Below are 23,770 nucleotides of genomic sequence, written 5' to 3' on the forward strand. Positions count from 1 at the left end.
TGTGATTCTTTCTGTTACCAGCTATATGACTTCATCAAAGGATCGTATGCTGGTTATTTGATTCATTTTTCGTAAAATATTTACATGATCATTAGAAGGTGTTAATCTACTAAATTAGCACTACAATGAAAAAAAAAATGCAAGGAGGAGGAGCCTCGGTACGTGTGAGTCCAATACAAGCGAGTCATGAAATTACGTCGGTCTCAGGTGAAACCCACTAAATTTAGCCGCTCACAATTTTTTTATTTTGACCTTTTTTTTCTTAATTCTAAATTTCAACATAGGCCCCAAACTCCAAGTTGACATTTTCTTTTAATTTGATTTGCATTTTCATGTTGACCTTTTGATGTTACCCTCTCTTGCCTACCGATTCCCTGTTTGTGTTTTTTGTATGCATGAATAAGTGGGTCAGTTCGAATCTCAGCAATCGTCAATCGTTTGACCAGGACCACAATGCCTGTGCTTCTTGAAAAGCAGGTACGACTCTACTGGTCAGATATCTAATTAAAGACAAGCAAGCAATCATTTTCGATAGTTTATGTGCATACTGCATACGTGGCAACATAGAGTCCAATGAGAGAAACGAAAGGAACAATCATTCTGGTATAACATCGCCGTGTTGCAGTAGTTTCAGTCATGCTGAGATGAAAGATGATGGTGGAGATGTCAATCGGTTCCCTTCAGCTGCTCTTCCTTTGCATTCTCACTGCAGTTCCAGCAAATGGGCAGCTTCAAACAGGTCAGCAAATGGCTCACGTTTTCTTCTGATTTCTATCTGATTGAGGAATGGAACCTGTTCCTGCAAGTTGCTGCACGATTTTACATGAACCCTTCTGGTGCTCGACGATTGTCGGCAGAACGTGTTAGAATAGGCTGGTGAAAAACGCGTTGTTATGTTTGTGGTTAAAGATCATCTGGAGCTCTTTCTTCTGACTGTCTGCAAAATGTTCTGCTCTGATTTGTTTGAAATAGGCTTCATAAGCATAGACTGCGGCTCGCCTGTGAATTTCAAGTATGTTGACCAGGACACCGGAATTAGTTATGAGTCTGATGGAGCTTACACCGACACCGGACTAAACAGGAACATCTCCTCTGACTATGCATACCCGAACAACCCCATTCTGCCTCAGCCACTTTCGGATCTCCGAAGCTTTCCTCAAGGAAACAAGAACTGTTACACCCTAAGACCTGCTGCGGGTAACGCCAGCTTATATTTAATAAGAGCTAGTTTCTTTTATGCAAACTATGATGGACTCAATGCTCCGCCTCAGTTCGATCTTTATCTCGATGCCAATCTCTGGTTAACGGTGAAATTCAGCAATACTTCTGACATCGTGACTTCAGAGACTGTCAGTTTTGCATCTTCGGAGGCTATTTACGTTTGTCTCGTGAACATTGGTGTGGGAATTCCTTTCATATCGGCATTGGAGCTTAGGCCGGTGAACAGTTCGACATATGACTCCGAATATGGGAAATCTGCTTCATTACTTCTCTTTCAAAGGTTGAATGTCGGTTCAATCGAGGGAAGTGGTAGATACACAGATGATATATATGACCGCATTTGGGCTCCTTATGTTTCCCCTTCATGGGAGGCGATCAATACTTCATTGGTAGTTAATACAAATGAAAACGGCTACAAAGCGCCTCCTGAAGTCATTCAGACAGCTGCTAGGTCACGGGATGCGAGCAAACCCTTAGAATTGCGCTGGACCTCAAGCAATGCAAGCGATCATTTCTTTGTGTACTTGTACTTTGCCGAAGTTGAGCCGCTTCAGAGAAACGTTTCAAGAAAATTCAATATATCATGGAATGGATCTCAAATCTCTGGGCCTTTTAGTCCGCTCTACCTCTATGCAGCCACGATATCTAACTCAAAAGCCTTGGTGGGAGGTGAACATCGAATCATGATCTATAAAACAGCTGATTCAGCTCTTCCGCCCATACTGAATGCTGTTGAGATCTACAAGGCGAGGTTGCTGGATGAATTGCTAACAAACAGCGAAGATGGTAAGTTCTCCTCTTAGTGTCTGAATCGATTCTGCATAGCCTATAAGCATAATGGAATCAGTAACGGGGAATAGTCTCAAGGGATGGTCAAGTTTGCTCTAGCGAAAGCAATTGAGGTTGTACTTGCTTGAGATATGAAAAGAAATGAAGAGCGAAAAAACTGCATGCTACTACAGGAGTCTCGGAATCAGTACTTATGTTGAGGCAATTTCGTGGCTGTTAGTATGTGCTTAAACTAGATATGAAAGTCTACACTACTTTTTGTCTACTTCATTGCATCTGATACAATATACAGTCAATGCTTTGCTCAGTGTCAAAACAACATATCAAATAAAGAAGAACTGGGCGGGCGATCCATGTGGGCCAAAGAAGTACCCATGGGAAGGGCTCACATGCAACTACGGCAGTTCGATTCCCCCTCATGTAATCTACCTGTGAGTTCTTGCGGCACATTTGGTCTGGCACACATTAACTAGTTTGGGTGAAAATTTTAGCCTCAGGATGTCTTCTATGATGTATGCAGGAACTTAAGCTCGAGCAAATTGAATGGGGCAATTACTGCTGCTTTGGTAGAACTTTCGTCATTGGAATCCTTGTGAGCGTACTAAGAATTCCATACTGCTCGGCCATAATATGCCACCAATTTGGTTTGCTAAATTAACTTTAAGATTCTTTCGTGTCAGCTTATAGCATCTCAAAAAGTATTATCTTGTGTAGGGACCTGTCGAACAATAGCTTAACCGGACCAGTGCCGGAGTTCTTGGAAGAACTCAAAAACTTGAAGTACCTGTAAGTAGACAGAATTATCTTCATCTGCGATACAACTAGATTTACTAATTGTATGAGATGATTACTTGACTTTCAGGGACTTGAGAGGCAACAATCTGTCAGGAGCTGTGCCTAAAGCTCTTTTAGAAAGATCGAATGCAGGGTCGCTCACATTGAGGTTGGCATGCTCCTTTTCGGTCAATGACTGTCGTGGATGAACCCATTCCTTTCCCTCCACATGTTTCTGTCCAGTGTTACCATTTTCTCTCCACGAACTCATCTTTCTCTCTTTTCAGTGTCGATGAACAAAACCTCTGTGGCTCTGCTTCTTGCAAAAGGAAGAAGGGTATCATCATTCCCATCGTTTCATCATTGTCATCAGTGATGGCCCTATGTGCTGCCCTGGTGGTGCTCTGGAAACTAAGAAGAAAATGGAAATCAGGTATTGATCTCCTTTTCTTTTTCAACTGAATGTTCTATGGCAAGCTTTAGAGAGGATGTGCTGTGCTAGTAGGACTTAGAAAGCATAGATGCACGGAGAGAGACAGAAAAAGAGGAAAACTTTATTATTGTATCAGCAGCAATCATTCTTTAAATCATTGGCACCGTTTATATGATGACAGCAGTAACTCATCAATATGGACATAGAAAAAGATAACTTAGCTAGGTATGAAACTTAGATGCATATCTAAAATCCCGAAAATAGAAGTACGTGCCAGATTAATTGGAAACTCCCGCCCATGTTAAATCATCACAGGCACAGGTTCTCCGAATGAGGAGGGAAGATATTTAGCATCAGAGAAGAGGCATTTCACATATCCTGAGGTAGTAAGCATGACAAACAACTTCCAGACAGTTATTGGGAAGGGCGGATTCGGTGATGTCTACCTCGGCATCATGAATGAAGGAACCCAAGTTGCAGTGAAGATGCTATCTGCATCATCTTCACAAGGGCTCAGAGAATTCCGAACTGAGGTTCGTACGATATTCTTAAACATCAATGTCCCTAGCACATTTGAGAAAACCTGATGCCACACACAAAATGCTGAAATACATTAAAGACGGTAGAGGTTTCATTGCTCTCCGCAAAGGCTGATCATTGATGATCCCTTTAGAGGTTGTTCCATTGAGACAGAGAATGCAAACTCGTATTGTTTTTGTGAAAAAAATGTTTACAAGACATTATCAATTTAATCTTGAAGAATGTTATTTAAATTACTAAAGCTGCTGGTCCGTCTGCAGGCTGAACTTCTAATGCGAATTCACCATAAGAACTTGGCCTCCTTCATTGGATATTGTGATGAGAGCAACAAAATGGTGCTGATATACGAATACTTGGCTAAGGGCAATCTGAAAAATTATCTTTCAGGTAATTCAACGGGAACAAGAAAGAAGTTTAGGGCGAAATAATGACTACTATTTTAGACACTAATACAATATCTTGCTCCTGCAGACAGTGATTCACGTTCATTGAGTTGGGAATCAAGGCTTCGCGTCGCAATAGACGCTGCACAAGGTTAGCTTTTCTATATCATATCTAAGCTCAAGAAACATTCTACTCAGGCCCTCATACCTTAGTGGTTTGGTCACATTCTTTTATTTATGGACTTGAACTTAAACTGTCGATGAATTAAATGCCGTCAATCCTTTCCTCGCATCGTGCATTTGTCTCATGGTTCATCCCATGAGTTCTTCTGAACAAGTGAAGTCGAGTCCAGTGAACTTTAATGTGGTTGTGCGATAAGCTTAATCTGAGAGAAAGAAAAAATCTGAATCATGTGACAAAACATTCTATCTGCAAGAAAAAAAATCTGCTAGATTTATAATGAAAAGGTTATGCTTGATGTGAAATTCATCATCCGAAACGAATTTGAGTTCCAGATCCAGTTACAACAAAAGAACATGTCCTGGCTTTAGTCCTTAGTATCCAATGTAATGAATCCTTGTATCCAATCTATGTGCAAGTAAGATCTCATACATCTACTGGTCATATACTTAAGCATCAGATGACTACAACTTCACTGAAACGAAATAATCATGACTCTGAAAAGATGGCATCAAACATTTTCAGTAACAAAGGGAAGAGTAAACATCATTTGTATAACATTTTGCGCATAATCGATTTTTCTTTCGTCGTGAAAAAATGGAGTTTCAGATATTGGTTTGCAGGACTCGAGTATTTACACCATGGATGCAAACCGCCGATTGTTCACAGAGACGTGAAGACTGCCAACATTCTATTGAGCGAAAGCATGGAGGCTAAAATAGCAGATTTTGGACTTTCCAAGGTTATCCCCAGTGACGGCCTTAGTAACATGACGACTTCCGTCGTGGGTACTACTGGATATCTTGACCCAGAGTGCGTATTAGTACATGAATGTCACTGAACCATAAAGCCTTTTGCTAAAGAAAGATTGATTTCTACTGATTATAGCTTCCCTTGATTTCAGGATTACAATGCATAAACGATAACTAGGGCTGTCTCTGATGGTTTTCTGAATCTTGTCCCTTCTATGCAGGTACTACATTTCTCGCAAACTGAACGAGAAAAGCGATGTCTACAGTTTCGGCATTGTTCTTTTGGAGCTGATCACGGGACAGCCCGCAATCATCAAAGCCGAAATGCCAGTCCATATTCTGGAATGGGTGAGTCCTTTCATTCAAAGAGGGGATATCCTAGACCTTGTCGATCAAAGGTTGCAGGGAGACTTTGACGAGAGTTCGGCACGTAGAGCGGTAGAGATAGCAACGGCTTGCGCAGCATCCACGTCCCTACATCGACCGACCATGGGTTACGTGTTGCCAGAGCTTAAGCACTGCTTGGAAATGGAGTTGTCCAGGGGCTTGGAAAGAACTCCCGGACCGAGGGACGAGGCAATCAGCACGACGGTTTCGACAAGTTCGCCGGAAATTCAGTCGACCAACTTTGATTCTATGTCAGCTATTTCGCCAAGGTAGCAGATTGAGACTTGAGTGGAACGCCACGGATTTGATAGTTGTATTCTTAACAACTGTAACGTTTCTTGTGAAAACTCTCTCGCCAGTGTCTATCTTCTGTCATAGGAGGCAAGTAACGATGATAATGGTTATAGTTACTTGTTTGTGTGTATATTTGCCACATGCGATATTAAAGCTTGTGAATATTTTTATTTTTCTGAACCTCTCTTAAGCAACTGTGCTTGAAATTTTCTTTTTGAAAAATGGCATTAATAGTTTTTAGATTTTGATCCAATGTGCAATATTGTCATTGGACTTTTAATTTATTCAATATGGTACTTGAATTATTATAAATATTCAATTTAATCCCTAAACTTTCATGTTTTTCAATCTAAGCCTTCAACTTATCACGACAAAGTCAAATCCATCCTTACTACTTTTCACAAGTTTTCATAATTACTGTAGTGCCAAAGTTAAGACTATCTTTTCATTTTAATCTATTTTCTTACCTTACAAAAAATCTGCTATCTTTTTAGTATCTTCTTAATCTTTTTAGATATTACGACAGTTTTGTTTAAATATATGCTAACTTATGATCTCTATAACAATAAAAATATAAACTCATTTAGAGTTATATTGGGTTGATATGTTTGCTAATTTTACTAACAAGTGTTTTTATAAAGATATCCAAAAGTATATATATTCATCTATAAATAATCGTACTTATAAAAATTTGAATGCTGTTCCTAAATTTTTAGTCGTGATTTTGTGTTTCGTGTTTTTTAGTGAAATTTAGTTTAATCTATAAATGAGAAAACTATAATAGTAGGTAATTCAACTTGATACAACTTTAAATGAGGTTTTAGCTTTACTATTATGGTTATCCTAAGATAAAAAATAATTGAATGAAACTACCATAGCATTTATAATGACCAAAAAGGTAAAAGAGTAAGAAAAAGATAAAGTATTTCTTGTTAACTTAGGAAATCAAAATGTGACATTTGGAAATTTCTACATCAATTAATATGTAGGAAATGAAGATGATGAATGTTGCAAGTGAAAATTCTAGTTAGATTAATAAGCATTAGTAGGTTGATTATATGGAGTGATGGTGAATCCTATGTCATCATAGTAATTGCTAGTGGAGACTGATATGCTCCGAAATTATGTATCAAATAAGTGGTAGGTTAGAAATTTATGGAGTTGAGTTTATGTTGGCATTTGGCAACTTTTGCATAATGTTTTGGTGGATTAAAAATATTTTTTTGACTTATTAATGTTTAGAATGGACACCGGTTTCCTTATTTTTGTATTGAAATACTGGATATCTTAGTGACCTATCAAAATATCTACTTTGGAATCATATGGTTGAGACATTTGTCACTTTCTAATTTGCACACTTCTCACTCAATTTCAACCTATTATTTCACTCAATGTTATCATTGCTTTAGACCTTACTTGAACATTCTTATCCCTTTGTAATTTATGTAAGTCTTCCAAGTACATCAACTCTTGATTGCAAAAAAACCTCTACAAATAACCAAACTTCAAAAAGAATTCCAACTTGTTCTTATAAAGAAAAAAAAAAAAAGAGAGAGAGAGAGATCACTTGTCACTTTCCTCTCCAATTATCATTTTTCAAATTTTTGAGTAAAAGCAAAGATTTCATACTTGTGTTATCGAAACTTCAAATTCAGTCTCTCAAGACTTTTTTTTTTTTTTTTTTTGGTCAGTGTCTCTCAAGACTTTACAAGGTCGTTGGGTCTTTGAGTTGTCCATTTTTTTTTTTGTTCAAGTTAAGTGAAACTGTGACATCTTGATTTTTAACCCTATTTTGATTAAATGAAATGGGCTTTTCATTGACGCGCTTATAGTCTTTTTCTATGAGCTGATCGCTCACGAGATAAACTAATCTATCAGGTGAAACCGTTAAGGGATATAAATGCAACAGACTTGAGAATTCAATCAGAAATCAACTACTCGACCATGCTAATCGGCAAGGGTCCATATGACACCGTTGTAATCGATTAGAGACTGGAGATAGGTCGATTCGACAGAAGCACGTAATTAAGTTGTGGGTGATTCTACCTGATTGTAAAATTTGCGTCAAACCTTGAAATTTTTACGATAATCGAAAGTTACCGATGAGTCAAAAATGCACGAAATGTGGATCGAGAATTATCAACCACGGGTAAAATGCGATAAAATTCCTTAAAGTTACCCGGTAGATTAAGTCATGCTAAAATCTCGTATGGTTGAAATTAACCACAAAATTGAACTTAGTTTCGGGAATCGAAAATTCGAGTGTGTCACGATTTATGTTTTGGACATCGTCTCATCCTTTAAAGAATTTTTGGCAAGTTCGAAATTTTGGCGGAAAAAACAAAATTGGCAATTTTAATTCAAGAAATTCGGAGGGGCATTTTTAAGTGGATTTTTGGCCTTCAAAGTGAGTTGGTTTGTGAGGGAAATTATGGAAATTTGTTTGGGCACCTTAGTTGGTATTTTTGGAGGCCAATTTGGTTAATTTGGTGAGGAATTGAAGATGGAAATTGTAATGAATCGGGCCCCACTGTATAATATTGTCCGCTTTTGACACTAAATCCTCACGGCTTTAAAACACATTACACAAATTATAGGGATCCACACGCAGTCGAGAGTCGGCTCTGAAACCATTTGTAATGACCCAGGCCCCATTGTGTAATATTGTCCGCTTTAGACACTAAATCCTCACTGCTTTAAAATGCGTTACACAAATTAGAGAGACCCAAGCCTTTATAAACTACCCCAGGACTCCCCCAGAAGCAATGTGGGATTGGAGACATACCCTTAGCCTCACCCATGTACTGCCAAGGTGATCTCGATTCATCCCTCCGTATTACCCCGGGTCTAGGTCATCACAGAAATCAGCAAATTCGTAGGGGCTGCTAGCTGTTGATTTTTGGCCTTTATTTTGAGGCATTTGGTAATTATAAAAAATTTATGTTCCAGGGAATCACATTTTGTACAACCCTAAAAAATTTTGTGACTTAAAATTTCTTGCAATATATTAATAATTTCATTACATTTTTTTTCTTTTTTTCTTTCATTTTTTTTCTTTTTCCTTCCTCTTTGCCAATCGTCGGCTTGGCCATGGCCGACTAAAGACCGGCCAAACAAGGTCGCTGGCCTCGAGGGAGCCTCGTTGGCCATTGACGAGGCTCAACCACCACGTCTCAACCACCAATGAGGCTTGGCCTCGTTGTGGTCGAGCGAGGCTCAACCTCGCCTAGATCTGGCGAGGTCGAGCCTCGCCCAGCTATCACAAGGCCAGGTGACGTCAGACCCAGGCAACACCGGGCCTCGCGATGGCCAAGCAAGGCTCGGCCTCGCCAGATCTGGGCGAGGTCGAGCCTCGCTGGTGGCTGGCAAGATCGGGGCAACCTTACCAGGGGCCGACGAGGCTCTAACAAGGTCACCAGGCTTCGTCTGGCTAGTCGCCAGCCATCGCCGGGCCCGTGACCAACTAGGGAAGAAAGGAAGAGAAAAAGAAAGAAAAAAAAAACTTGTTTCTTGAGTTGTTCTTGGAAACAAGAAACAACTTTTTTGTTTCTTGTTTCTTTCCAAGCCTGTTCCCAGGAACAAAAAATTTACCAAACACGTTTTTTATTTTTTATTTTTGTTCTGGGGAACAAAAAAAACAGAAACAAGTGTTCCCCGAAATGTTACCAAACGGCACCTAAGCTAACGCACCATAAATGCACCGGTTATTTTATCCACAATGGGTAAAAAACCAAAGTACATGATACAGCGGACTAGGGTTTCCTTGAGCTGACTCTCACAGCTTTCGGTTTCCCTAAGTGGATGATTCGGCTTATCATGGTTTGTGTGCATACTCTGAAGTATTCCATTTCAATCAATGGTGAGTTATATGGATTTTTCTCAAGTGGCCAGGGCCTCCGGCAAAGGGACCCAATGTCTCTCTATCTTTTTATCTTGGTGATGGAGGTTTTTTCTAGGGTTTTGAGCTCTCGCACTTCCCATTAGGATTTTAAATATTTCTAGAGGTGCAAAATTGTGAAGCTTTCTTCGCCGATGACGTCTTCCTTTTCTATGAGGCAGATTGGGCTTCAGTGTCACTGTTAAAAAGAGGCCTTGATATCTTCTCCTCCTAGAGTGGGATGATGCCAAATAAAAACAAAAGTGAGGTCTTTCTTGTGGGAGGGTCTTCTTCTCTACGGAATTATATTCTGTTGGCCCTTGGTTTATAGAAAGGGAAGCTGCCAATGCGGTATTTGAGAATGCCAATTATCTTCTCGAGGCTTGGTAAAGCAGACTGCATCGCCCTTATTGACCGTATCATAGCTAGGGTCCAAACTTGGGCCCAGCGGTTCCTATCCTTTGTAGGAAGACTCCAGTTAATCAAGTCTGTCCTTCATTCTATCCAAGCTTTTTGGGCTAGTGTGTTTACCCTCCCTTGATCATGGTGGGGCTAAAGTCTCCTAGGAGGACGTTTATCTCCCGAAGGAGAAGGGAGGTCTGGGCATTCGTAGGTTGCAAGACTGCAATAAAGCTTCCATGCTTAAGTATATTTGGATTTTGTTTACGAATAAAAAATCTTTGTGGTGTAAGTGGATTCACACCAATTTCTTAAGAAGGGAAAATTTTTGGGTCTTCGGCAAACCTACAGTGTGTTTGTGGGCTTGGAAGAAGATCTTGTAGCTAAGGAGGGAATTTTGGTTATCCTTTCTATGGAGAGGTGGTGATGGCCTTTCAATGTCTTTATGGTTTGACCATTGACACCAGTAAGGCCCATTAAACTTATTTATTCCGAATCTCTTACTGATAGCTCGGGCCTCTCTAGGCAAGCGACGGTGGCGGACCTCCTTTCCCCTTTGGTCAAGTCTTCAAGACTCTCTTGGAGTGTTGGGACTTTTCCTTTCCGATTCTTACTCAGGCCCCTGACCGGTTTACTTGGCATGGGAACTCTTCCGGTACCTTCACAGTCGCCTCAACCTAGGAAGCCATTAGGAGCAAGAAGAACCGTGTTCCTTGAGCCTTGCTTATTTGGAACAATGCCATCGCCCCTAGATTTCAATTCAACCTCTAGCTGATTACTAGAAATCGTATACCTACTAAGGTTTCCCTCCTATCTTATGGTAGAATTGATAATGTGTTGTGCACCTTTTGTAACACCACGCCGGATTCTATCAACCATCTTTTCTTTGATTGTCACATCTTGGCTACTCTTGTATTTTTCTGGGCCGTTAGATGTAATCTTCTTTGGTGTAATCGATCTTGATCGGAGAATCTCCTTTGGGCTTTGAAGTTCCTTCTAGGTAAGGATTTCTTCCACTGCATTGCACGGTTCTTTTTTGGTGCCTTGTGCCATCTGATTTGGAAGAAAATGAATAGTATTATTTTCTAAGGGGAAGCATTGGTGGTTTTGACTTTGAAAAACCATCTCATCAAAGTGGTTAAGGACAAAGTTCTGACCTTCAAAAATGCGGCGGATAACTCAAGAAATAGGAGACTCCGGCGAGGTTGGGGATTCGACCCATCCATCTTCTTATAAGGTCTTGGTTCTCCTAATTAGCGCCGGAAAATTCTAGTTTCGCCTTGGTTGGTGGTTGCTGGGTTGTGGCGTTTCCTTGGTTTTTTGTTGGGCTTCGACCTTCATTGCTACTCCAGCTTTCGTTGTTCATGGCATGCGTTGACTCCTTTGAAGGCTACCTTTTTTTGCAGCTTGTTCTTTGCCTTGGTGCCGTTTCTTTTGTAGCTCCTTCTACCTGTCGTTTGGGTTGTTTCCTTTGTTTTATTTGCTGCTTCTTTGTAGCTCTCTTTTACTTCGGCTTCATTTCACTCATTTTGACTTATTGGTACTATGAGTGAAAGTTTTTGGCACTGAATCTTTTGTATAGTTGGTTAAAACTCAATATATTCTTACCATTATCAAAAAAAAAAAAAAAGACACCAAAAAGATTGCAAAGATGCTAAAGGACAGGATCCACGACGGGCAAAATGGTCATAACGCACTTTGTCGGGCGTGCTCTGCATTAGCTGAATAAGAAGCGGCGGGGGTGGAAATGATAAATGCCTCAAAAACGCAATAAGTTAAAAGCAAGGTTTTCTGATCCAAAAAAAAAAAGAAGCAAGGCTCAAAAACTCCTCAAAAACTTTCTGTGGATCAAGGCTCAAAACCTTAAAAAACTTTCTGGAGAAAACTCTTCAAAAACTTTTTTAAAAAACTTTCTAAAAGTGAAAACTTTCCAAACTTTAAAGAACTTTCTAGGGGGAAACTTTTCAAGGCAAACTCTTCGAAAAGATTCAGACTCTTCAAGGGGTAAACTCTTCGCAAAATTTCATAACTTTCTGGGGAAGCTATTCGAAAACTTGCTTGCGGGGGAGAAGTTAAAAGAAAGGCTCAAAAAAGAAGCGGAGGTGAAAGCGACTTCCAGCGCAGGCATGGAAGATAATGCTTCGTACGAGATAGGACATTAGTATAAACCTCATCGACTTCTCCGGTGGACCATCTTGCTCTCGCTCTCTGTCCGATCCCTCGCCCGGCTTCGAGCTCCGCCCTCAGTTCTCCGAGGTTGGTATGCGCTTTCCCTTTTTTTGCTCTGTCCTGTTTGTCTCTGCAGATTGATTGGGTTGGTTCGATCTTTTTGGCGTTGATAGGATAACAAGGGTTTTCCTTGGGCAGTGATCGATCATGTTTGGCTGGATGTGCCGGCTTTTTAAGAAACTTAAGCTGGGGATCGACGCTCAGCCTCTCACCCCGAGGGATAAGTTGAAGAAGGTACAGTTCCCGCGCTTGTTTTTGAATTTTCGGTTCTGTCCCTTTTTTTTCCCTTCAATGGTTGAAGAAATGGTACTGGGTTTTCTTTTTTGGGAAAACTGACGAGTAGATGTACTTCCTTGAGCTCCCAATGGGGACCTGTGCTCGGGGCTTTTACCTTCTGGCGACAGTTTCGCTTTCGATAATCGAGTCTCCATATGACTGTGTACGGAATTGATGCAACCGCATACTTCAATAATTGGCTGCTTATTTATAGTGATTCATAACCTTTCCAGCTTATTTTGTACCTGAAAGCGAAAGCTGTTTGTTAGCTCTTCTATTATTATTATTATTTTTATTTTATTTTATTTTTTTAGTGAGGAAGTTAACTGCGGCTATATGTGCTAGTTCAACCAAGGCACACCATCACACATTTATTCAGTGCATCGAAATTTTTGATCTGATTACTTGACAGGTAGAAGAGTTATCTGTTTTTATAACAATTTCCCGAAGAGTCCGTTTTTTTATGTGGAGAGTCTTTTTCATTTTGACTTCCCCTGATGTTGTGAGTAATTAAGAAATGCCTACTTCAAGTATGTATTATAGTAAAACACATGCATCTGCATTTCTGTATATTAAGATGTGGATTTATTTTGTTGGATTGTAGGCTTAGAAAAAAGATTTAACCTTAGTCTATGCAAATAATTATGGTAGGTTATATCATTTGTATATTTAACTGTTTCATTTGGACCCTCTGTTCTCCTTTCTGTACAGACACTCGAAAAGCTGAAGAAAAAAGCGCAGACTTACAAAAAGAAGGCTTCTCAAGAGGTTAAGAAAGCGAAGAAGTCTTTCAGAGCAAGAGATAGGGGGGGTACGGTCACTCACCTCGACGTTTTTCCTGGATAGATACCCTTTACGCCTTTGTTTTTGTTACGTTGTTTCTCGGAGTTGCTTCATTTGCTCAACCTGTCCACTGCTATTAGGAATGGAGTTTTGTACACAATAATTCAGTGCAAATCCACATAAACTGGTCCTTACGTTCATTATTTCATTGTATGTGGCAGTCAAAGCACTTTAATCTGTCATTGCATTCTGATCTATACTCTCCTTTGTATAACTGTGACCTTATTACTGGATAGCAATCTTAGCACAATCAATTCTTTCACCATTACATTTTGTTGTTTGTGGCCGCAACTTCATTTTATATCATTTCACATATATTACTTGTTTTCTTCTCCCCTGTAACTCTGACTTGCAACTACGCAAGAAATTTTTTACTTTCATAAGATACCTGAAGCTATATGATGGCATTCATCAATTATGGAAGTCAGCTAGTCTATCTTATTGACATAAAGTTGTGCCTTTGGAAATGCAGCTGCAAATCTATGCTTGAAGAGGAAGAGCCTGTATGAACAGCAGATTGAGCTGCTTGGGAATTCCCAATTTCAGATTGAGGAACTGGTGAGCCATCAAGATTCAATGATTCAGAACTTCCTTGATATCTGCTTGTAGGATTGGATGACTGATATGTGAATGGTCCAGATAATAAAGTTGGAAGGAGTAAAAACAACAACTGAAACTGTGGATGCTCTGAAAATTGGAGCAGCAGCAATGCAAGAAATGCAGAAGGCGACGTATGTCCTACTTTTGTTTTCTTTTCTGAATTGCGGAATACTGATTTTGTTGATATTTGTTTCTTTCTATGCAATGTGGCAGCACTTTCTTATTGCAGTTTCTTGAGGTTGAATTAGCCGGGTGCTCCATTATGGTGCTTTCTTTTGCTTGTAGAGTTTACTGATGTCTATTTTTTCACAGAAATATTGATGATGGGGACAAGAACATGGATGAGACTAAAGAAGTAATGACAAACGTGAAACTAATTCAAGCTTCATTGCGAACTCCTTCTGGTGCAGCCACTGAGTTCAATGAGGTTACCATCCTCGCACTTTCTTTTATTTTAGTTATGCTTTTGATCACCGGTACAGAGGATCTAAAACTACCTCCCAGAAAGTCCATGCTTATCTCTAATCACTTTGTAATTCCAGGATAAAGTTGAGGCAAAGCTCAAAGAACGGGAAGGAGCTGACCCTGTTCCTCAGAGGACAGCTGAGAAGGATGAACTTGCTGATTCGCAAGCTGAGATGGCACTTTGAGCAGGTCAATCTTCTCTCCTTTTTTCAAAAGCTAGTATTAAGCATTTCATTGCTGTTGGTCTATAAGTTAGGTTACTCTTAAATTGGCCAAAATTCTGTTTTTCCCTTGGCTGCCAATGATTTCTTTCTTTCGTATGTTAAGTGGCATAGGAGAAGACGACTTTTTCTTTGGCTATGTTGTTATGCTGTCATTCTAATCTGATATATCAGTTACATTCCATAGGTCTTGCTGCTCATAGTTTACTGAGGCTGTGTAAAGATGCCAAACCTGTATTATGGATATTCCCGCTGCTGTGCTGCTACGCATTTGCATCGATATTTTTGTTACTAGATACAGTGGAATTTCATTTAATTGGAGACGAACCCCAACAGTAGCTTCTCAAGTCTTCACCAACTTACGAAGTTGGACTGTGCTGTTCATAATTTGTACTTCAATCTTGATTGGGCTTCTTAAATTCGACCTAGACAGATTTGATCTTCCTCTGAAGTACTATACTAGTGTGTATGGATATCTATAATCTGGTCATACATCCCAGAAGAGCAAATAAAGGCCTGATTTCTATTTGTTAGCAAGGTTTCAGAAGCTGCTCGGATCTTCTGATGCAGCAATGTCATTTTCCTACCTTTTTTGCTGCACACGCATTTCTCTGCACTGGCAATGTAGAGAGAGAGGCATGCAGGTGGAGATATTACTGTCAAAAGTGTGTTTCCATCAAGTTGTATGATCCAAATTACACATCACCCCCAATCTCATCAAGCATAAAAACCGATTCAGCTTGTACATTCAGAGAGGGTCAGCTAATAAATTTATGACAGGTCTAGGAAGCTTTGCTCAGACATTAGACCAAGGCAACAACATACTCACGCAATGTGCTCTTTCATTTTAATAGATTTGCATCAGAATCCGAGAGAATTTGGATGCAACACCTGGTGTATATGCCATTTGACTCCGTGGTATCTAATTTCCCGGTGTTGACATCTCCAAGTAGTCCAAATCATCACTAATTCCCACCTTCAGTTACATTTGAGCATTAGAACTTTAGTTCAAAGAAACTTAGAAGATCAGATATGCTAAAATAGCTACTTCAAAGGAGCAGCTCACGCCTTACTCAAGAGTAAACTTACTCATGCCTTTGTAACTATATTTTTCACTGGACTAATTTATCAGGTGAGCAGAAAATGTTGCTTGTAGCAAACTGTCACATTCGGTAATGGTTTAGATGCTGTTATTTAGTGTGGTCAGCCAAATAAACCGCAGATATCCGGATTTTGGGTAGTGGTTGACCTACTATGATGCTTTTGGACGAGGCTATATCTGTGCTTAGGGGAATTGCCTCCTGGAACATATGTTCTAGCAGTTCTTTGGCTTCTGGAAAATTGTTTGAGCACCACTGTCTCAGTGTGAAAATATTGTTTGCAACATTAAGACCCAGAAAGAATTTAAAGGGCCAAAATAGAGGAAATTTACAATGTCACAAAATTGCTCAAGTGCTTACTTGAAAACTGAAATAAGCACTTAACAGAGCAGAATCTGTGAAGAGGCAATACCTGTCCGTCTATTGGCTGCCGCATGGGCAACTGATATTGCATCCTCTGTCCACATTATTGAGGAATAGTCAGCTAGTCAGATTGCCAAACAAAGTACCATAAAGAAAGAAACGTGAAATCCAGGATAGCTTAGGGAAAAAACTAGAAGCCTGAGCATCATAACACTGGCTTTCTTAAGTCATTGCTTCGAAGGCAGCTGGATCATTGTCTGCATATTCTGCCATCTCATCTTAAAATATCAGACAATTGTCACGGCCCGAAAGTTAGCATGTCCAAGAGGTTTCCATGGCACGGGCGTGACACGTGATGACTCTCGACCTATGTTCCCGAGATGTACAGTATTCTCCTAGGGGCGAGTGATACCGTATTTGTACGCATACGTTATAAATGCGAGTAGCTGGTAGTTGGCCATAAATGCATATAGCTGGTAGTTGGCTATGAATGCAAGTGGTTGGTAGATGGGGAGGTGCAATCTCCACCGTTAGATCTAAGGGAGATCTACGGGTAGGGTTTGCCTTATACTTGTATATAAAGGGGTGTCCTCCCTCATTGTAACTCATTCACAACATATATGAAAATCCAGAGCTTCTCTCTCATCAAGTGTTTATCTCTCTAGAAGTTCGTTGTGAGTCGAGTGTGAAAGGCTGCTTAGGGGTAAAACCTTAAGGCTGCACGGGTGAATCGAGAGTTGATCGAGAGTTGATCGATCGGCCCGTGACAAGTGGTATCAGAGCTGATTTGCGATCCAAGCACAAGTGCAATGGCTGATCCACGATCTGATGAGGCGTTGGTCCTGGGTGAAGACGGCGCTGATCGTGGGCGGAACGCCGAGAAGGGCGGTGTCCGAGGGAAGAAGGCCCGTGGTGGTTCAAAAGAACCTATGGGGGATCTTGCACAACGGATGGCGAAGCTAGAGTTGTTCGTCTCCGATGTCCAAGGATCGGTCGATGACCTGACCCAGACCGTGGACGGGGTTGACGCCGGAAGGGAGGAGCTGTTTGCGGAAGTGCAAGAGCTCAAGACCGGCATGGGAGAACTCCGCCACGAGTTGCTGGGGACTCTACAGGAAGAACTCACACAAAGGTACGAACCCTTGGAGGCTGCAATGGCGGCTATGCGCGCGGAGATTGCTGAGCTTACGGGTAAGCTCGCGGAAGCACAAGCTGCACGCGTGAACGGTGTCATCACGGTGCAAGATCCACGGGTGGACACGCCGAAGCCAAAGGAATTCCGGGGCTCGCGGGTGGCCAAGGACGTGGACAACTTTTCGTGGTACATGGAGCGATACTTCCGAGGCCATGGGAATCAACGACGACCAAACACGGGTAAACACTGCATCCATGTACTTAGCGGATAGTGCTTTATTGTGGTGGCGTCGTCGGTCGGATGATAGGTGCGGGAATCCTATCGCGACCTGGGTAGACTTCGTCGAAGAGTTCCGACGGAACTACTTTCCCGCTTATGCGGAGGAGGAAGCTCGTGACGAGCTGGAAGGCGTCTCGAGCGAAGGGCGGTGTGCGCGACTACATCAAGCGGTTCTCGGAGTTGCTACTCCAAATCCCCTCGATGAATGAAGTCGAAGCGTTTCACCAGTTCATGGGTGGTCTCAAACCATGGACGAAGCAAGAGTTGAAGCGGTACAACGTGGGAGATCTCACTACGGCCATGACCATAGCCGAGTCGCTCGTAGAGTACAAGGCGTCACCTTCCACATCCCGACCGGATACCCGTCCAAGGGACAAAGGCAATGGTGGGGGAGATCGGGGTAGATTCAACAATCGCCCGACTGGAGCTACACCGCCGAATGGTCCTCACCCTCACCGGGCTAATGCGGGACCAAATGGAGGTGGTCAAAGGAAGGTACGTTCATATAGCTGCTTCTTCTGCGACGGCCCACACATGGCGCGGGATTGCCCGAACAAAGCCAAGTTGGCCGCTCTTTGCAAAGAAGACGAGCCTAGGGAGGAAGCACGGTTGGGATCGCTGCGACTCCTTAGCACGATCAAGGCCAAGAAGGCAAAGGAGCCGAAAGGCTTGATGTTCGCGGACGTGAAGATCGGAGTGACCACGATGAGTGCACTCGTGGACACGGGAGCATCCGACATCTTCATCTCGGAAGAAGCCGCGAAGAAACTTAACCTACGGGTTGAGAAGGGAGCCAGTTGGCTCAAGACCGTGAACTCCAAGGAAGTCCCTGCGATCAGGGTTGCAAGGGACGTGGAGATACAACTCGGGTCATGGAGAGGCAAGGAGACTCTAGAGGTAATTCCACTTGACGACTACGATATTGTCATTGGAATTAAATTCCTAGATAGGATCCATGCTGTTGTAGTTCCCTTTGCGGAATGTATATGCGTGTTGGACAAGAATAGCCAATGCGTGATTCCGGTCCATCGCGAGTCGGAGCGTGATCGAAAGATGATCTCGGCCATACGACTCACCAAAGGAACAAGGAAGGGAGAGGTGACCTTCCTGGCAACCTTGAAGATCGAGGACGACAAGGGCGAAGGGAAAGAAGTCCCGACGGAAGCGACCCAAGTCCTCGACTCGTTCAAGGATGTTATGCCTTCGGAGCTGCCGAAGAAGCTGCCACCCAAGAGGGAGGTGGACCACAGGATCGAGCTTGTGCCTGACGCTCGACCGCCTGCCATGGCGCCTTACCGTATGGCGCCACCCGAGTTAGAAGAGTTGAGGAGGCAACTCAAGGAGCTGCTCGATGCGGGCTACATACGGCCGTCAAAGGCCCCGTTCGGTGCACCGGTCCTATTCCAAAAGAAGCACGATGGGTCACTCCGGATGTGCATAGACTACCGGGCGCTGAACAAGCTGACCGTGAAGAACAAGTACCCGATCCCACTCATTGCGGATCTCTTTGATCAACTTGGGGGCGCTAAGTGGTTCCCCAAGCTGGATCTTTGATCGGGTACTACCAAGTTCGGATCGCCGAGGGGGACGAGCCGAAGACAGCGTGCGTGACGCGGTACGGATCCTATGAATTCCTGGTTATGCCGTTCGGCTTGACCAACGCTCCAGCCACTTTCTGCACGATGATGAACAAGGTACTCCACCCTTTCCTAGATAGGTTTGTAGTGGTTTACCTAGACGATATTGTGATATATAGCCGGACGTTGGAAGAACATGTCGAGCACATAAGGCAGGTTTTCCAAACCTTGCGCGAGAACGAGCTGTTCGTCAAGCGCGAGAAGTGTGCCTTCGCCCAAGAAGAAGTCCCGTTCTTGGGGCACATCGTTGGAGGTGGACGAGTGCGGATGGACAAGGCGAAGATTCAATCGATCGTCGAATGGGAGCCGCCGACGAAGGTACCTGCGTTGAGGTCGTTCTTGGGCCTCACCAACTACTACCGACGGTTCGTGCGGAGCTACTCAAGCATCACCGTGCCACTCATGGACCTACTGAAGAAAGAGAGGGCGTGGGAGTGGACGGATCGATGTCAAAGAGCCTTCGATCGATTGAAGACCGCCATGACCGAGGAGTCGGTGTTGGCATTGCCCGACCACACCAAACCTTATGAGGTAGAGACCGATGCATCAGATTATGCGATCGGTGGTGTTCTTATGCAGGATGGACATCCGGTGGCGTTCGAGTCCCGAAAGCTGAACGACACGGAGCGTCGATACATCGTCCAAGAGAAGGAGATGACCGCGGTGGTGCACTGCCTTCGGACGTGGAGACATTACATCCTGGGATCGAAGTTCGTCGTGAAGACGGACAACGTGGCCACGAGTTACTTTCAGACCCAAAAGAAGTTGAGTCCGAAGCAAGCTCGGTGGCAGGATTTTCTGGCGGAATCGACTCGCGCTGGAGTACAAGCCGGGAAAGGCCAACTCCGTGGCAAACGCGTTGAGTCGAAAGACGGAGCTGATGAGCCACACGGTGAGTCGACCAAGCTGCCCTTGGGTCGACCGCATCAAAGAAGGGCTGGAGCATGATCCAAGAGCCCAAGCTCTCATCGGGTATGCCAAGGAAGGTAAGACCCGCTTTGGTGTGAGGACGAACTCCTCTACACCAAGGGAAGAAAGCGCTGTATGTGCCCTTCCATGGGAAGTTGAGGAAGGAAATCTTGCGCGAGTGCCACGATTCGAAGTGGGCGGGTCATCCAGGGATCCACCGCACGTTGGCCCTCGTTGAAGATCGGTACTATTGGCCACAAATGCGCGACGACGTGGAGGCATATGTGAAGACTTGCCTGGGTTTGCCAACAAGACAAGCTAGAGCAACGATCGTCGCCGGTTTGTAACAACCACTTCCCGTTCCATCCCGTCCATGGGAAAGCGTTTCCATGGACTTCATCGTCAACTTACCCAAGTCTGAAGGGTGTCGGACTCTAATGGTGGTGGTTGACCGGTTCTCCAAGTATGCAACCTTTATGCCTGCGACAAAGGATTGCCCGGCCGAAGAAGCGGCCAAGCTATTCATGAAGCATGTGGTGAAGTGCGGGGGTGCCACGCACGATCGTGAGCGATCGGGATCCCCGCTTCACGGACGTTTCTGGTCCGAAGTGTTCAGATTCTTTGGGGTCGAATTGAACATGTCAACGAGTTTGCATCCCCAAACCTACAGTCAGACGGAGCGGGTCAATGCACTCTTGGAGATCTACCTTCGGCACTACGTGAGCACGACGCAAGTGGATTGGGCGAAGTTGATCGACGTAGCCCAGTTCTCCTACAACTTGCAGCGGAGCGAGTCGACCGGCCAGAGTTCGTTCAAGGTTGCAACTGGGCAACAACCAAACACCCCGAGCACTATTGCTTCGGGTTACCGGGGGAGTAGCCCGCCCACGTACAAGTTCGCCAAGAATATGCAAGAAGAGGCGGACTTGGCCCGGGCGTGTCTACACAAAGTCTCCAAGCGCATGAAGAAATGGGCGGACAAGAAGCGACGGCATGTGGAATTCCAAGTTGGAGACCAAGTGCTGGCCAAGCTGCACGTGGTTCTTCGATACAAGGACGTGCACAAGGGGTTGATCCGTCGCTACGAGGGCCATTTCAAGTACTACAACGGGTTGGAAGAGTCGCATACAAGCTGGAGCTACCGCCAAAGCTAAAAGTACATCCGGTGTTCCACGTAAGTATGCTCAAACCCTTCCAAATTGATGAGGAAGACCCGGATCGAGGAGAGTCTCATCGAGCGCCGCTCGGGGCAAAGACCTCGTATGATCGGGAAGTTGAGACCATCTTGGCGGACCGAGTCATACGAAAGAGGTATTGTGCGCCCAAGCGCGAGTATATGATCCGATAGAAGGGTCTCCGGAGAGCGAAGCCGTTGGGAGCCCGAGGAGAGTCTTTGGCGTTCAAGAAAGAGATAGAAGATTTCCATGCTGAAGACGCGACGAGGGCGTCGCTGATTAGGTGGGGAGAATGTCACGGCCTGAAAGTTAGCATGTCCAAGAGGTTTCCATGGCACGGGCGTGACACGTGATGACCCTCGACCTATGTTCCCGAGATGTACAGTATTCTCCTAGGGGCGAGTGATACCGTATTTGTACGCATACGTTATAAATGCGAGTAGGCGGTAGTTGGCCATAAATGCATATAGCTGGTAGTTGGCTATGAATGCAAGTGGTTGGTAGATGGGGAGGTGCAATCTCCACCGTTAGATCTAAGGGAGATCTACGGGTAGGGTTTGCCTTATACTTGTATATAAAGGGGTGTCCTCCCTCATTGTAACTCATTCACAACATATATGAAAATCCAGAGTTTCTCTCTCATCAAGTGTTTATCTCTCTAGAAGTTCGTTGTGAGTCGAGTATGAAAGGCTGCTTAGGAGTAAAACCTTAAGGCCGCACGGGTGAATCGAGAGTTGATCGATCAGCCCGTGACACAATGGACTATCAAAAATACTCCAGTTTTAGTTTGGGATAATCAATAAGAATGGGGGAATAGTTCAACCACAACCTTCAACTCACTGTATTTCTCCTCTACTTTTTTAAGGTTGCTTAAAGCCTTCTCTCATTCATCCTGGTCAAACCACAAAGGAAGCACAAAACTTTTACTCCTCACTCTTAGAAGCATATTGCCTATTGTTGGAAACAGATCTACTCACAGATTCCTCTCTTCCCTTCTTTAATGCATTGCACTGATCAGCTAGCTCCATAAACTGCCTCTTACTACTATGGACATCAGATTCAAGTTTCTGGTACACATTTCGCAGCTGTGATTTAGTTACTCTGTTGTTATTGCTGAGAAAGAAACTACAACATCAGTAAAAACATGAAAACTTCAGTCAAAATGAAGCATCTTGAGAACTGTAAGGTACTCAATAAATAGTGTCAAAAGTGTCAGAATCTGACAAGGAAGAAGTCTCGCGACTCGTAGAATATCTGAAGCATCTTCTCTCGCTTCTCTTCCGACGAGAGTCCACGTTTCTTCGACTGCACACGACCCGAAAAGTAACAAATATGTAAATCCACGGCACAATCTGGCCAGCAATCCATGGTCGCCAAGTAAGAGAACAGCAATCCGACGGAACCTAACAAAACTCAGCACAAATCGCGTCCGCAAATCGAAACGACGTAGCAAAAATCAAAGCACCATCAAGACTCCAGAGGATCAGGAATAGCCCTAAAATCCAAAACCGGATGCACCAAGCATCAAACGACGACCAGTTCGACTTGAGAACCAGCAGGCAATTCGGCCTAACCCTAGACCTCGAAACTCGAAACCCTAGCTGAAATTCGCGAATCGAATGGTCGCTCCAAAGTCCAAACTGAATCCAACCTCAGATCGGCCCCAAAAATCACAGACGAAAAGCACAGTTAACGTCGAGAGATCTCCCATTTTGCTGCTGCGGCAGGTTCCGCGGTTCTTCTCTCTCTCTCTCTCTCTCTCGTTCTTCTTTTGGCGGGAATTTGGTTTTACACCGGGAGCCAGGTTTGAGTTTCGAGCCTTTTTTCACTCGCTCGACAAAGGTTGGCGGAAATTTACAAGTTGCTCCCCCATCTTTTCAAATTATTACGTTTTGCACCCCCGGAAATTTAACAATATATATAATAGATCACATGATCCAATGTATCGCACGAATTTTTCCAGACTAATTTGCACAAACCAAAGTGCCCATTTCTTTATAATCAAATAATATTTACCTCGCAGGGATGTTATTCTTTCGGAGTTAAAACGTTGAAAATATCAAAAAATAGACCAATTCGATATGCTTAATTGTCAAAGCATGGACAATTGAGAGACATTCCATAAAGCATTTAATCAATTTAAGAAAGACTAATGTCGAAACGAAACGAAAAGTTTAGGATCAAAGTCCATCGACCATTTTGCTTGAATTATGTTTTTCCAGTTATTTCTCTTCTAGTTCTTTTGCATGCGATCTTAAGTTACCAACCATATAACTTCGACAAAGGGTTTGTGATTATTGTTCATTTGAGAGCATGATGCGTTACACGACATATATGAGCTTAATACATTCAAGTCTTAAATCATGTTGTCTCACGTGAAATCCGACCCCATTTAATTGTATTGCTCCCAGTTGTTGAGCTCAAAATGTCAAATGCATTCTGCATTTGGTCATCAGGACAAAGACTGACATAGGTTTGAATAAATGGGAAAAAAAAACCCCCACATAA

General features: G+C 43.1%; 3 protein-coding genes across 10 annotated transcripts; 2 read left to right on the forward strand and 1 right to left on the reverse strand.

Moving 5' to 3' along the window:
- Positions 1-569: 569 nt before the first annotated feature.
- Positions 570-5,934, forward strand: LOC104436532 (probable LRR receptor-like serine/threonine-protein kinase At4g29180). 2 transcript variants are annotated; one of them, XM_010049337.3, is made up of 12 exons: positions 570-739; positions 973-2,007; positions 2,303-2,441; positions 2,531-2,602; positions 2,725-2,796; positions 2,873-2,953; positions 3,072-3,217; positions 3,533-3,750; positions 4,018-4,144; positions 4,229-4,291; positions 4,945-5,063; positions 5,295-5,637. In XM_010049337.3, exons 1-12 carry the CDS (start codon positions 652-654, stop codon positions 5,487-5,489), a joined length of 2,355 nt encoding a protein of 784 aa, XP_010047639.2. In that variant the 5' UTR covers positions 570-651; the 3' UTR covers positions 5,490-5,637. The 2 variants fall into 2 exon arrangements, with proteins under 2 accessions (XP_010047639.2, XP_010047638.2); XM_010049336.3 differs by having other exon boundaries at positions 572-739; positions 4,945-5,134; positions 5,295-5,934.
- A 5,963-nt stretch (positions 5,935-11,897) lies between these two features.
- Positions 11,898-15,197, forward strand: LOC104436534 (vacuolar protein sorting-associated protein 32 homolog 2). 3 transcript variants are annotated; one of them, XM_018869821.2, is made up of 8 exons: positions 11,898-12,290; positions 12,398-12,493; positions 13,247-13,346; positions 13,851-13,936; positions 14,018-14,109; positions 14,291-14,405; positions 14,521-14,632; positions 14,852-15,197. In XM_018869821.2, exons 2-7 carry the CDS (start codon positions 12,407-12,409, stop codon positions 14,626-14,628), a joined length of 588 nt encoding a protein of 195 aa, XP_018725366.1. In that variant the 5' UTR covers positions 11,898-12,290; positions 12,398-12,406; the 3' UTR covers positions 14,629-14,632; positions 14,852-15,197. The 3 variants fall into 3 exon arrangements, with proteins under 3 accessions (XP_018725366.1, XP_010047643.1, XP_010047642.1); XM_010049341.2 differs by having other exon boundaries at positions 11,899-12,286; XM_010049340.2 differs by having other exon boundaries at positions 11,900-12,286; positions 12,373-12,493.
- Positions 15,198-15,317: 120 nt separating this feature from the next.
- On the reverse strand, positions 15,318-22,992 carry LOC120285970 (meiotic nuclear division protein 1 homolog). Of its 5 annotated transcripts, none has more exons than XM_018869827.2 (4): positions 22,914-22,986; positions 22,487-22,567; positions 16,177-16,221; positions 15,318-15,640 (listed from the first exon to the last, which is right to left on the reverse strand). In XM_018869827.2, exons 1-4 carry the CDS (start codon positions 22,971-22,973, stop codon positions 15,587-15,589), a joined length of 240 nt encoding a protein of 79 aa, XP_018725372.2. In that variant the 5' UTR covers positions 22,974-22,986; the 3' UTR covers positions 15,318-15,586. The 5 variants fall into 5 exon arrangements, 2 of the variants coding, with proteins under 2 accessions (XP_018725372.2, XP_039166483.1); XM_039310549.1 differs by adding an exon at positions 22,240-22,329 and having other exon boundaries at positions 22,487-22,986; XR_005550070.1 differs by lacking the exons at positions 15,318-15,640; positions 16,177-16,221 and adding an exon at positions 22,023-22,375 and having other exon boundaries at positions 22,914-22,992.
- Positions 22,993-23,770: the final 778 nt, after the last annotated feature.

This window comes from Eucalyptus grandis, chromosome 3 (genome assembly GCF_016545825.1).
Source record: "Eucalyptus grandis isolate ANBG69807.140 chromosome 3, ASM1654582v1, whole genome shotgun sequence".
Lineage (NCBI taxonomy): Eukaryota > Viridiplantae > Streptophyta > Magnoliopsida > Myrtales > Myrtaceae > Eucalyptus > Eucalyptus grandis.